The sequence below is a fragment of the Melozone crissalis genome, unplaced genomic scaffold (assembly GCF_028551555.1).
Source record: "Melozone crissalis strain CALT ecotype California unplaced genomic scaffold, PUWL_Pcris_2 ptg000033l_1, whole genome shotgun sequence".
Classification (NCBI taxonomy): domain Eukaryota; kingdom Metazoa; phylum Chordata; class Aves; order Passeriformes; family Passerellidae; genus Melozone; species Melozone crissalis.
This window is the reverse complement of record NW_026535811.1, coordinates 7868618-7883184: the sequence shown is the minus strand read 5'-3', so window position 1 is coordinate 7883184 and position 14567 is coordinate 7868618. Positions and strand designations below refer to the sequence as shown.

Genomic DNA, 14567 nt, shown 5'->3' with positions numbered 1-14567 from the left:
CAATATTTTTAAGACTCTTAATATAGGTGCTTTTAAAACACAAGCTTTGTGTATTTTAGGTGCTTAGTGAAGATACTTTTACTTGATCTGTCTCAGACAGTAAAACCTCTAATGAAAATATTAAGCACAATCTAAGCAAATTTGTTTTCTATACTTTTTGCCACACTTCCCCTCCATCTGCCCCATGTTCCCAAAGTCAGATGCTGACTCCCAAAATCAAAGGAATGCTCATAACTGGACACTAATTGCTGAACTGCTGCTGTTCCACTAATGAGGGGGTGAGGCACAAGGATTCAAAATCATTTTGGGTTTTACACAGCTGCAATGCAGTCCATGCAGGAACTGAAGAAGTCAGGAGCAATGGTAATTCACTGTAGAACGAGGACTGAAGAGCCACTTTAGGTCTCAACTCTGTTTTACTAAGTGGAGCTAGAGAGGTGGAATGGCAAAAGCAGTTATCTTGTTTTTGTATCCCTGAGAGGAGAAGATGGGAGTGTAATTCCTTTCATCACGTGTAGTTTATCTTCTTGTGCAGAAAAGCTTGGATCAGTGGGAGAGAACATTGAAAAGGGGGATAGAAATGATCAGAAGTCTCATGCATGAGAGGAAAATTTGAATGAGGGCTGTTTTGTTCTGCAGAAGGTTTATAAACGACTTAAAGGGCTGTGCAAGGCCTCTGGGGACAAAATATTCTGTTCCCATTGGGTATCAGAGAAGAAACCCTGATCTTTAATTGCAGAAACTTCCTAGAATCATAGAATAGAAACATTGAAATATTCTGAGTTGGAAGGGACCCACAGGGATCATGAAGTCCAACTCCTGGCCCTGCACAGGAGAACCTCAAGCATCTTACCCTGTGCCTGAGTGTTGTTCAAATGCTCACTGTGGGGAATGGAGGGGGCAGGTTGCAGGCTTCAGATCTTAGAGAACGTCTATGGCCACAGCCCTTTTAAAACAAATTCATCTTCTGAGCATGTTATGATGTGGAAACCCAGGGCACTGGGAATATTTCTCTATCTGCTCTGGGGTGCCCTGACCCCCAGGGGAGCACTGACTTTGACCCTCATTCATGGAGAAAGTTTCCCAGACTTCAAGATAGACTGGAATCTACAAAAGTGTGAAATGGATTATAGAGAGTACTGTAGGTGATCACTCGATGAGAAATTGAGGTTTTGGGATTTTTAGTATGTTGTGGATGGAAGCAAGATGAAGGGCACAGGGTGTCATCCTGAGTTTCTTCTTCATGCTTTGGGTTTGGGTGGCATTTTGTAATTGGGCAGAAAAGTCTGCATTGCAGCTCTGTGGGATCAGTTATTGGGTTAAAAGGGGAAATAATCTAGGTGTCAGTTCTTAATTGGATAGGTTAGTCTTAAAAGACCTTGTAACAAGAGATTGTTGGCCATTTTGTGCTTTGTTAAGGAAAAGGTGCCCAACTCACAGTAGTGAGACTGTTTTACTGGTAAGAAATAATAAACACCTGAGTCTAAACATGAATTGCTGTCTCAAGGGCCTTCAATCCAGACCCAGAGACACCAACAACTGGTACCCCCACACTATAGTGCTTAAAAGATATTTAAGTCATAGAGTTGTAGGAAAATTTGATGATTTCTGAGCTTCCTAATAGTCTGTGATGCTGCTGTTAGCTTAGGTTTGTTTTCTGTGGAACAGATAAATGTAATTCAGACAGAAAGCTGGCTTCTCTGTAAATTTCTGTTTTACCTAGGGGTAAAGAGTTAAAAAGATCAGTGGCAAAAGAATGGTAGCATCAGGGAGAAAAATGAGAGTAAGTATTTGTTGGCAGTGAAAGGAGATTTCTGTGAGAGCGTGGGGCTGGCTGATGATGGAGACTGGACTGTGGCTCAGATGTGGCTGTTAAGCCAGGCTCAACCTGCTCTGCGTGCTCACTGGCTGATGCTGTGTGTGCCACCAGCTGCCCATAGCCCTACAGATTGCACATGACTCATGTTGGTAGAGCTGTTTTAGTACCTCCTCTATCTGAGGAGGAATCCCAGATAGTTCTCATCACTTACCTCTTTAAACCTTTTCATTCTTTGAATTACATGGCCATAAAGAGAATTTTTTTTTTTTAAATTATCAAATTCAGAAAGAGAACTGCAGGCAAAAGGAATTCAAGATGCTCATAGTCAGCAGCATCTTCAGCTTGAAGGCAAGAAGCAGCTAAATCGGGGTCAATGTGCCACCTTACAAAAAGGCAGGTAAATGCCTGGGTGTGTCTGACTGACAGTGTGTGTGGGATCTCTTGAGAGAGGCTTTCAGAAGGAGAAGTATTCCATCCAGCTGCTTTCACAAGCTTACAGTGATTTTCAAAACACCAAGGGCACACCCAGCACGGGCCACTGGGATAATAACACAGATGCAAGATTTTTATGGCTGCACACCAAATTTAGAAACTCCCTCTAGAAAAACAACTCAAAGTGACTTTTGCTAATCCTTCTGAACACCTGGAATAGCCTCAACAGGCCAGGGAACGGGAAAAATTACTATGTGGTTTAGCAGGCCTCTTATATCACTCAGAATTAAAATTTTGAAATAAGTAGCTGAAAGAAACCTTAGACATTCATAGATAGCCCTGTTTGGTGCCACATTATTTTGTGCCAGTGTTGACAGTTCAGATTATAAAACAGAGAGTTGTTGTTCATACAAAGCCCACATGCAGCACACAATAATGTTTTAAATGCTTGGAAATCTGCATAAGAAATAAACTTTTATATTCTGCAGTTTCTGAGGGATTCTCCCCTTTTTATACACACTTGAGATTTTCTCAGACTGAAGCTATTTTATAGTAATATCCAACCTTTAGGTACAGATTTGAAGGTCTGATCAAACCCTATTTCCATGTCTAACCAACATGTATAATCTCAAATGGACAAACTGTCTCATAACTTCAGCAGGGTAATTCCTGAAAGGAGCTAATAATAAATTATCTATCTGATGGATCAGAATTTGTCTTTCCATGATCACCAATAGCCTATGGGGAGTTTTGCTGGGTTGAGGGAATGCAGGCCTGCAGGAAGTGCCAAGCAGTTTTGCTTACAGCTGGTGTGGTGGTACAAGCAAGGCTGCAAATAATTTTCTCATCAGGGAACAGACTCAGAAAATGAGAGACAAAATTAGTTGACACACTAAGAGACTATAAAAATATATTTCCAAGTGCCATTTGCTATTTTCTTGAAAATATGTTGCATTTTTTTTCTTTTTCTTTTCAATAACTATTAATTAAAAATATAGAAAACCAACCAAGTGCAGCATTTCCAACGCTGCATTTCCTTTGCAACTTCCTTAGTGTAACACCTCTACTTTCTTAATTTATTTTGGGATCTGGTGTTCAGCATGACATCTTTGTACAGGGCCATATTCTGGTACATTGACTTGGGCTGACTTGCAGTTAACACCAAATTTTCCATGGAAGCAAACAGAAATACATGATCAGGAAAATACAAAGGGTGTCAGCACCTTGAAATCTCTGATAGACCTCTTGTGTTTTGTAAGGTGGTCCTAAAATCATTTTCCTTCCTAAATCAAGGCTTTGCAGGAGCTTAGCTGAGCTATGCAGGCTGAAAGGGACTTTCAGGGCACTTTTGCTTGAAAGCCAGCCCAGGGAGGTCATTTAAAGTTGGGTGTCCAGCCCTAGCACAAACCTGTCCTGGGAGCAGAACCTGCACCCAGGCAATCAGCCTGTGCCAACCTGAGCAAGCTGCTCCAGTGGAAAGGGAGGCCCTGGCACAGAGCAGCTGTGGCTGCCCCATCCCTGGCAGTGCCCAAGGCCAGGCTGGATGGGGATGGGAGCATCCTGGGATAGTGGAAGTTGTCACTGCCTATGGGAGGATGTGGCACTGGTTGGGCTTTAAGGTTCTTTCCAACCCAAACTCTTCCATGATTCTGAGGAGCAGGATCTGTTTCTTTTTTGAGGTGATGTGGAAGGTGCATCCTGTCCTTGGTGCTGGAGATGCAGAGTAGCTGTAATTCAACCCATGTCTCTGACAGAGGCACCTCTGCAGCACCACCCAGCCTCATGCAGGCTCACCACCCATGTCTGTTGGGATATTGCAGTTCTCCTGTGAAGGAATAAACTCTGACATTAAATAGAAAAAAAAAAATTAACATGATTTGAGACAAGAAAGAAAACCCTTATTATACAGTAGTTTGCCATAAAAACTCTGGAGGACAGTGAATATCCAATGAAAATGGAAATGTAAATTTGCTAGTACAGCCTTTACAACAGGACACATGAGGCCTGTGAGGCATTTCTGTTCTCTGTGAGTCTTTTGTTGGTGTAAAAATGCTGAATACAGGTAAACTACAGATGTAACAGTCTTCAAGATATCCTGCTGCTAGGTATCAAGTGTTGCCTCACTGAAAAATTATTAAAAATTATTGCAGTGGACCAGTCATACAGCAAAGAAGATATGTGTCAAAATCAGCTTTCTCTTGCTGAGTGGACAGCAGGAATGTTCAGGAGGCTGGTGCAGGTTGCTGGTGCTGATCTGTGAATGGCATCCCAGGCAGTGTCTCCCCTCCTTCTGCTGAAGCCCAATGGTTCACAGCAGCCATCCAGCTGGGCAGGGTATGATCCAAGGCTTTGCTGGTGTTCCCTGATCACTGTGGCACAGAGGGATGGGGGGCACTCCTCTCTCAAGCAGGCATTCACCCCAAGGCAGGCTCAGCCCTTGTGTCGGTCATCCCTCAACTCACCCATTCCCCCTGGCCATGCTAGCAAACACACTGTGTGGAATATCAGGCACTTTTTTGCTGAGCTCCTCCGAGAAATCTCTGCCTTTCATTTGGTGGGAGTGAACAGGTTTGTGTGCAGCCCCAATGAGGTCTCTGGTGTTGAGATAACCCCGAGGTGTTAGAAAGTCTCTTTTTCCCAGTCCCAAGACTGAAGAAGACAGAATTTCTTGGCCCTTGTTCTCAAGGTTGTTTATTTGTTCTTATTTAATACATTGTCTTTGTGACCTGCTGAGATCTGTCCAGCATGTTGGTTCATGGCACACTGAATGCCTTTGGGGTGGTGTTATCTTTTTATACTAAAAACTACATGTACATTACTTGCAATAATTTTCCAATACCTATCACCTATGTTAGACAGTCTGTCTCTACTCTAAACCAATCCAGAACTGTCACCATCATAGCTGAGGATGGAGGACACGAAGAAGGAGAAAGACTGAACATGCCCAGATTCCTCCATCTTGCCTCCTGAACCCTCATTCTAAAACCACCAAAATTCTACATTTTCACCTGGTGATAAATTGACCATCATTCTACTCAAACTCTTGTTGCTTGTAAACCTTCACACAAAGTTGGTAGTTGTTTCCATAGACTAAAATCCAAGGCACAGGTGTTTTTGACTCTGTGCCAAGGTCTCTGAGCCCCTGCCAGGGTCTCTCATCCTCCAGGGCAGCCAGAGGGATGTCCTGGGCTCTGACAGCCCCCAGGTCTGGAGCCCAGCAGAGGGGAGGGCACACAGGGCTGAGCCACGCAGCCTTGCTGGGTTTCCTCTTCAATCCCACATGTGCCCACCATCGACTTCCCAAAGCCAGGGTGGAAAGCAAAACTGAAAGCCTAAACAAATGCATATGGCATTCAGAGCCCAGGACACTCCTGCCAATTTCTGCAACTGATACGCACTCAAAATATTTACTTAGGAATTCTTAATTAAGTCAACCATTTGGTAGTGGTGTTCGGTTTCAGATGTGTCGCAATGCCACCACAAAATACCTCGGTGGCTCCTGCTAACAAAGAATCCTCTGTGTGGATTTCTTTTTTTTTTTTTTTTGTCAGAGATGGTGGGGTAAGTTTTCTGTACAGTGTGCCAAAAAGCTGCACAACTCCTCTGCTGTTAATGGGGTTCGTGTGGCTAAATGCCTTCGTTCCTTGCTGAAAACAAGCCCTCTTCCCAAGAGCAGTTTCAGGTGAATGTCAGAAAGCAGAGCTGGGGTGGGATCACAGTGACCCTGCAGTTGTTATCCAAGGGCTTGCAGCAGGGCTGGTTTGGTGGGAAGTGTGTGCTGGGCTGTTGTGCAGTCAGGAATGCAGGTGAGGGATGGTGCTGGAAGAGAAGACGTTCTTGACACCAGTCCTGAGCGCCAATAAAATGTAATTTGCCCAGGGAGCACAGATTGGCAGAGAATTTTTAAGGCAACTTTTTAGTTTTTTTAACCAAAAGGTTAAAATCAACTTGATTGTTTCACCTGTATGCAATGTGTAGTTGGTTTAATCTCTTATTTCACATCTTTTGTCATGTATTTGTCAGAATAGTATATTAAGCTCCTAGGAGGAATACCAGTACTCACCTGTGCCTGTGCAGGAGCTTGGGGACAATTCCGAAGATTGGTCAGTTACTGCTCTTCATCTATAAGTAGACAGTTCTCTTTCATAATTTTATCAAAATTCAGATTCTTTTAACAAGAATAAAATTTAAATTTTTTCCTCTCCTGTGCTTGTACAGCTGTCCATTATAAGGATTTACTTTATATATTTTCCACTCATGCAAAGACTCTGTAAACTGCAGTTCACATGATGACCTTCTTATATGTAAAATTAATCAGAAGTTGGAAGGACATGATAATATTTGAAATCAATGAAATTACTCATGCTCAAGTTAAGTGAATTCTTGCTTTTGCAAACATAAAATGGAGACTCCAGCAAGCCAACCAGGAATGAGGAGTACATTTCTCTTCCAACAAGCAGTTCTTAAAACTCAAGTGGCCTTCGTGCCTAATTTCTGAAGCATTTCAAAGACCTTTACTTTTATGACTCACTTAGAATATCTAATAATTTCCATTTCACTTTGTGAAAAGGGGAGCTGGAGTTGCTTAGGTGCTACAGAGGAGATACAACTGTAACAGGAAATACATTTGGAAGGAGAAATTTCTCTTTTTGTGATAGGATTTATCTGTCTTTGCATAAGTAAGCAAGCATTATTTCAGAAAATAGGCTGAAACTTGTCTCCCACCGCCGTGTTTTTCTGCTTGCTGTGACACTGTCCTAGTTATTTTTTCAAGTGATCTTGAAAAAAAACCCCTGATCTTTCAGAATTCTTATGCAGAAACCAAGCCCTCCAAATTCTTGTTCATCAGGTGTAGTATGATGGAAGTTTGAACTGCAAGGTCCTATCCAAGCCCAGCTCTGATGGGTTTTTTTGTTTGTTCCTGCGTGGGTTTTTTGTTTGTTTGGTTTTGTTGGGTTTTTTTGGTTTTTCCTGTGTTGTTTTTTTTTTTTTGGGGGGGGGGGGAGGGGGGAGGGATTGTTGTTTTTGTTGTTTAAATTTGGGCATAAGTGTTTACAAATATTGCTCAATTTCAGTGCTGGTGTTTCCCTTGCGTTAATGGCATAGGCATGAAGAAATGTCAAATCTCTCCTTATGCCAGGCACTAATGACGATTCCGTAGGAAATGTGCCATTATTCCACTCACTCTGTTTATCTGGATAAGCCATGTGGATGGTGTTTAATGGAATAGCCCATGTGGGTGACCCAGCAGAACACTCTGAGCCGTGTGGAGGCTGTTGTGGTGCAGGATGGTTGCAATTACTGTAAACTGCATCAGAAATCTTAACAAAATGCCACGCTCAGGAGTTTCTGGTGATAAGAATCAAGGCAATTTGCACCACAGAGAAAGATTAGATGAAAGAGGATGCCAAAATGTGGCATGGAGGATCTGCCTTTTGACAGCTATAAATTGGAAAAAAAGAAATTTAGCCTTCAACCTGCCAAGGGGCAGGAGCTCATCACAACCCTCCCAAATGTGTGATGGATGCACAAACTGAGGGAGGCCACAAGAAATAGAGGAGAGGAAGCTTGAAATGCTGTTGGGTGCATTTCTTTAATAAAAATAAAGCTTTCCAAAACCTCAGTTTCATGATTCAGCATTTCTTTTGGCAGTGTAACAATTTAAAAGTAGGCTAAACAAGGCTGAGGGAATATGCTGGTAAGTTCAGGCCAGAGGGGGGGAAGTTTCTGGAAGTAATAGAAAAACCAAGACCCCTTCCACCCCCAATAATTGCAGTTTAATTGTTATAATACATTTCACAAGCACACAATAATTATAATTATAATAACACAAAACCCTCACAATACCTTCTGAAGCAGGTATGACTGTGCTTATTTCCTGGATGAATAAACCGACCCACTGTATTAAAATATTTTGACCAAAGCCTGCTCCAAAAAACAATGGGAGCCCAAAGAATATATTCCTTAACCTAATTATGAGACTGCAGGGACATGTATGAAGGAAGCAACTTAGCTGAAAATTATATGTTCAGAGGCTGTGGCCAATTCTTGCTTTCCTTTGTTTTGAAAGTCGTAAGGTTTTTGCTGCTCAACTTGAGAATAGTTGGTGGAAACTGTGGATGCCCAGCAGTTTAAAAAAATGATGTCAGGAAGTTTTTGCACAGTTTTATCAATTTTTTAATTTTTGAAAAATTGTTTACGTAACACACAAATAATTTTTAGGTGTGAGTTTTGCTAGTAAGTTGGTGGCATGGCCTCAGTAACTTGGTGACCATCAGGCAGCTACAAGACCAGAACTGGGTGTCTTGTGCATGTGCCAAGCATCAGATGGGATTTTGAATGCCTTGTGCATGTCTCTTTCTTAGGAGACAACCACAGATTTGCTCAGGGCTAGATTTTCCTGGAAGGGTCGGTGTCTGAAGCAGCAGTGGAAATGCGATTCCAGGTGGGAAGGTCTTGCAGGAATCCTGGGCACCTGGTCTGTCCCAGGGAAATGGGCAAAGCCAGGTGGAGGAGATGGGGCTAGAATGGGGCACAGCATTTTAGTACCATCAAAGAGCCTCTGTTTCTGTATTAGGCACATCATCTGTTAAGGTAAAATGCTTTCCTTTGTATTTTAATGAATATATTCAGGATGTCTATCCTACTTTGTGTGGAAAGTGGATGAAGTCAGAGAGAGAAAAGCTCCATGAGCTTTTGAAGAGCCCTTTTATTTTCAATATTGAAAAGTGATTTAAAAAAAAAAAAGAAAGACAAAAAAATGTACTGATTTTCAAAAATATACTGATTTTCAAAAAAAAAAAAAAAATGTACTCTGTGATTTTCATTACTTTCTGAAGCCATAACATTAAGGTCATAAGCCACTGTAAGGAGAAACTTGTCCCTGTGTTAAACATAATATTTTTTTAAGATTATAACATCTCTTCGAAAGTCCTAATTTAAAGGCATCACTATTTAAATTTTTTTTTTTAATTTTAAAGAGGAGAAATACTTTTTGCCAGAAAAAAAAAACAACCCTGAACTAAAAACCTGCATGAATCTCAGGGACTCTCTGACTCCAGTTGGTGCTCCAGCTTTGTTGCTCAGCATCCAGAGGAACACAAATTAAAGCTGCAGATCCAAGCACTCCTGCTCCAATACTGAGAGTGGTCAGACTGAAACTACTTTTTGTTCTTACTTCTGTTTAATAGGCAGAACACAGAGAACATGCACATACTGGGTGATGCCCTTATTTCTGTATCCATAACCCCCCTGCACCGCCATAAATAAAAACCCACCAGTGGTGAATTTTTCATGGACTGTTAACTTTGGAAAAAGTGCAAAAATACCTACTAAAGGCAGAGTGGATCATCATGGAATATCCATTCCACAGGAATAGCAGTATTTCACCCTCTTTGCTCTGGATTTACTGTATCCTATTAAATTGACAAAATTAAACACTCTGATTTAATTGAAATGCAGCATTTATGTAACTTTGCAGTTACCTTGTGATGAATTGACAAAGTCTTACATAATTCTTTAATTTTGATTAGTCAGCATTTCCCCAAGGGAGCATTTCCAGTGGGAAATTTTTAACACTATGATGAAAGGCCTGGCCTGGTGTTCAAGGTGGGAAGTAGGATCATGGGCAGTCTGTCTGTCTGTCCAGAGCCAGCTGAAGCATCTCCACGGGCCTGGAGGGTATTCAGTAGATGTGACCAGAGGCATCACTGAACATGTACCCATGTTGTCCTATTTTTTTCAAAATATTACCATTTAAAATGTAGGCTGTAAATATGTTGAAAAATGAGCCTGTAAAGATGTTGAAAAGTGAGCTGGAAAATGAAAAATAAATGTTCTCAAGTGAAAACATATGGCAGGTGCATGTTATATGCAAACTTCATAATGAATTCTGAAAATATACTTGAGGAATGAGAACTGCAAATGTTTCTAGCGTGGATGGCACATATTAAGGACAACTCCTATGTGCTCCATGATGTTTGCCAGATCTAAAAGCACAGTTATGCTGGTGAACTTCATTAATCATTCAATACCCTGAGCGTAACAATGGGCAAGAGAGTTGGTAGTGCCAGGTCATTTTCTAAATTGTGCTTAATATTTTCAAATGAGGGGTGAATGAACTGGCTACAGTACCTAAAACATTAATTCTGAACCTGCATTTACAGATTTGTGGATGATTGCTTATCACTATATTTCGATTTTAAATAAGTCTTTCTTTCCACATCTCACAAGCTAATGTCTGGAAACAAAAGTGCCAAAATTAAATTTCTTTGTTTCTTCTGGCACAAACCAGATCAGGAATTACTGCAAGATTTCCAGGCTGCTATACCAGACCAGAGACACTGTGCCAAGTTGGCATAATTACAGGAACTCAACCTCCGACCCTTCCCCTTTTGCACAGCACCCCGCCAGCCACACAGCAGCTCCTGCTCACCTCAATTTGGTTATAACACATCTTTCTGCTTTTCTCTTCAGAGCTTTATCATCCGTGGTGGCTTTAGGAGCTAACATAATCTGCAACAAAATCCCAGGCCTGGCCCCTCGGCAGCGCGCCATCTGCCAGAGCCGCCCTGATGCCATCATCGTGATCGGCGAAGGGGCACAGATGGGAATCAATGAGTGCCAGTACCAGTTCCGCTACGGGAGGTGGAACTGCTCTGCTCTGGGAGAGAAAACGGTCTTTGGACAAGAGCTTCGAGTAGGTAAGGGTGTCTCTGTCCCTGCAGTGCTGTGGGGATCTGTTTGGGATGGTTTTCTCTTACCTTTCCTGCAAACGTTCATAACTTGGAGTTCAATAGGGCAATTGTGTGTTTCCACTCAGTGAAAAGTCGCTGGCAAGAGACATGGAGTCTCCAGTGGTCTGTAGATGGAGTCACTCGTATCTGTGCAAATTCAGGCCCAGCAATGGCCTCAGTGCCTGCACAGCCATCCAAGGTCACAGCCCATGAAAAGAGTATTTCCAACTGTTGTCTTGTTACACGTTGTCATGATAGCTGTGGTGAATATTATGGCCAATCAAAAATTAACTAAAAGCAGCTCAGAAAAATCCCTCTGGATGGATAATTCCAAACAGAAGACTGGGAAAGGCAGGGGGACAACTTATGAAGGAGAGATACTCATAAACAACAGAGATTCTTGATCTCTTTGTGCTGGAAACAGGTAAAATTGTCAGTCCCCTCATGATCCCATGTTTCAGCTGCAGGCCTGAAAAAACATGGGAATTGGATATAAAAGAAAGTCATGGAGGAGCAGTTGGCATCTTATCATACATGCTGAGGGAGTGTCAGCCAATAAATTATTCTTTTTTCAGACTTCCCAGAAGTTTAAGTAATGGGAGAGTCCCAAATAGTTGATGGAAGTACTGTGCGTGCAACACAGGCCTTCCAATATGTGGCAATGATACATTTTAGTGTTGCTATCATACTGCAAAGAAAATACTGCAAGTGATTTGAGGCAGGAAACATAGTCAAAGAAAATAATACATGGCCTTGGCCTGACAAGCTGCTAGCTGGCAGAAGTTAGATCAATACCTTTTCATTTACCCTATGTCTGGTATTATTTCACAGGGGAGATTATGTAAATTTTTTTCCAGCACTGAGGTCACTATTTTCCTCATCACCCAGCTGGGTATCCTTAACTTATTCCTGACCTTTCCCCTCTCCCCCAAGGGCTGTCCACTCTCTGCTGTTCTGGGTTAGGATAACATGTTGTGCTGTGGGGCTCTCTCAAGGGCACTCAAAGTCATACCATCCAGCTTCTCAGTGGGGTTGTAGCCTTTTCTTCTTGTAGCCCATTTTTCTTTGGGTGATACCTCTTACGTTCAATGGTTTGGGTGAGTCTTGTGCTTCCAATACAGCTGAGTGTTCTGAGACATAAGATCTCATTAATACTGTATGAAAAAAGGCATAACATTTAATTTCATCTGTGCATAGAGGTGTTGACTCACATGGTGCTTTGGTTGTTAGTGGTGGTCAAGGTGTCAGGGTTTTTGTCTGACACCCTTGTGAAATGAATGCCAAAAACTGAAGTAAATTTGGGTCAACAAAGGAATGGAATATTTTTTGAAAGAACATCCAAATCTGAGAGTCTGGCTGAGGTCTGGGTGCGTTAAGGACACAGTGGTTCATCTGCAAAGTGTTGTAAGGGAATAAATCCACTGGCATTGGGCAATTGACTTAAATTTGCAGAGGGTCTGTCATATTCTGTGAGCTTTACATTACATTCTCAAGGCATCATATTCAGGGATTAACCTAACTTTTGACTTCTACCTTCAAATTTAAATGAGCCAGAAAAAAAACTCTTGTGACTTGTCTTGACTGATAGAAGCATGGTCTGGTCCTCCTTGGCTGGTATTACGTTTGTTTAATTTTGGTTTATAACTAGAATTACCTTGCTGTCAGAAAATATACATTTGCCAAGCATTCTGTGCTTCTTCATGCTCTGTTTTCATCTGCCAAAGCTTGCAGGCATGCCCTGACCTTAGATAAGTGAGTTGTCTCACCTTCTGTGAGATCCCTTATGGCCTGAGAAGGGCCACTCTGGAGGGTTGTACAAGGATGGGTGTCATCACAAAGCTTTCCAGTGAAAAGGCTTTCACAAATTCTGCTCTTCTCTTCAAGCTGAGGATCTTGTGCTGCCTCACCATCTTCATCACTGTGTTTGTGGGTAGCAACCCTCTTCACCAGAGACTCCTTTCATCCTCCAAAACTTTGCAAATGAGGGCACTTCAAATGCCTAAAGAGGACAAGCTGTAGTTGTGCTTTCAGTCTCAATGTTTCTATGCAATGTAAGAGCTACAAGGAACAGAAATTATTTGTCATTAGGATGGACCAGCTATCAGGCTGGTCAGACTATACAAAGTTGGAAAAAACGAGGGTTTTCTTGAGCCACTGTTCAAGCCATATTTGCCAAAATATTAACCAGATTCTTGCCCTGTTCACTGAACCTGGGTGGTTTCTTGCAAGGTTGAAAGGACTGAAGTGGAATTTGGTGGGTTCAAACGCAGATGAAACTTGGCTGTTGCAGCTGAGTTCTGCTCTGACATTTGTTGGGTGTGAAACCACACAGACTCTAACAGTTGCAGAAGGTTTACATGACCCCTTCCAGCAGAGCCAGATGAGTTCCATGCAGGTCTATAAAGGATCCCATAATCCAAAAGTCTTTATTTCTTTTATTACAGGGGTAGCACCCAGAGATGATGAGGTCAGTATTTAGGAAAAGGATAGGGTTTAGGAAGTAAAGTTATTACACTAGCAAGGGGGCAAAAGGTAAAAAATGGACAAAGAATTAAAAGCCCAACTACTTGAAAGTACAAATATTCACATGTGTAACAAAAGACGTGTCTGACACAGAAACACTAAACCAGCCATTCAGTTCTTTCTGAACACACTGGAGAAAGGACTAAAACTAAAAAAAAAGACAGGCATGTTTTTCACTTCACCCCAAAGGAAAGCTTTGTCCCAGAACCACTGGGGGAGATGAACACGGAAGGTGGGTTATTCAGGTCTCAGGTAGGGAGGGAAAGTAATCAGTGATAACATATTAGTCTCTTGCTCCATGGGAAGGAGAGGACCTGCTCTTTAGCTACTGACCAAGCCTCTACCACCACACTGACAAGCACAGAGTTATGGTTATTCTAACTTGTATTTTGATGCAACACTCCCCCTTCAAAACTCAAAGCAAACACTCACCCAACATGAGGTTTCTCCAGCAGATGTATTTCTGTTTCTACCATCTCCTCTTGGGTGCCTTTATGTTCTAACCATGCATGTCTTCCACCCTCCACCAAGCCAGAAGACATGACACAGGGACACATGTTCCCCCTGGTGATTTCCAGGGATCCTGCTGTGCCAGGAGAAGTCCTCAGTTTATTAGCTGAGCTCTAAGATGGATCAGTGAGGAGTTATTTATTCACAGGGGTACTTCAGTGAATGAGGGCTGCACCACCAATACAGTACATGGAATCTATATTAAAGACAATTGAAATAGTCCAGGGGATGGAATAACAGTTGTAGAAATCATGGGGCGTTCATGTTGATGTGAAAGATTTATAGTGGCCAGACATAAAAGTGACAGAGAAATCTAAATTACTAGCATGAACAAAGGCTATAGCATGGGATGAACTTGCCAAGCATTGTGTATGCATAGCTTAATTTTGTATATTTATAGCTGGGAACTCTTCCATAGTCATTCCATCCCCAAAGAAAGTCAGTCCTGCTCTTACTCATGCTGTCCTTGTACATTTTTGTATTTGTCACCTTATGTTGACAGTGGATTATTGTGGCTAATCATTTGTGCATTGACCCTTTTCACTGGA

General features: G+C 41.9%; 1 protein-coding gene across 2 annotated transcripts in view; it reads left to right on the top strand.

Annotated features, from left to right (window-relative positions):
- The window catches only part of WNT7B (Wnt family member 7B), an 89430-nt gene that overhangs the window by 38870 nt on the left and 35993 nt on the right, over window positions 1-14567 (top strand). For both annotated transcript variants that reach the window (XM_054281981.1, XM_054281980.1), the window contains exon 2: window positions 10727-10953. In XM_054281981.1, the coding sequence (XP_054137956.1) occupies window positions 10727-10953 (227 nt within the window). The remainder of the gene's footprint in view (window positions 1-10726; window positions 10954-14567) is intronic.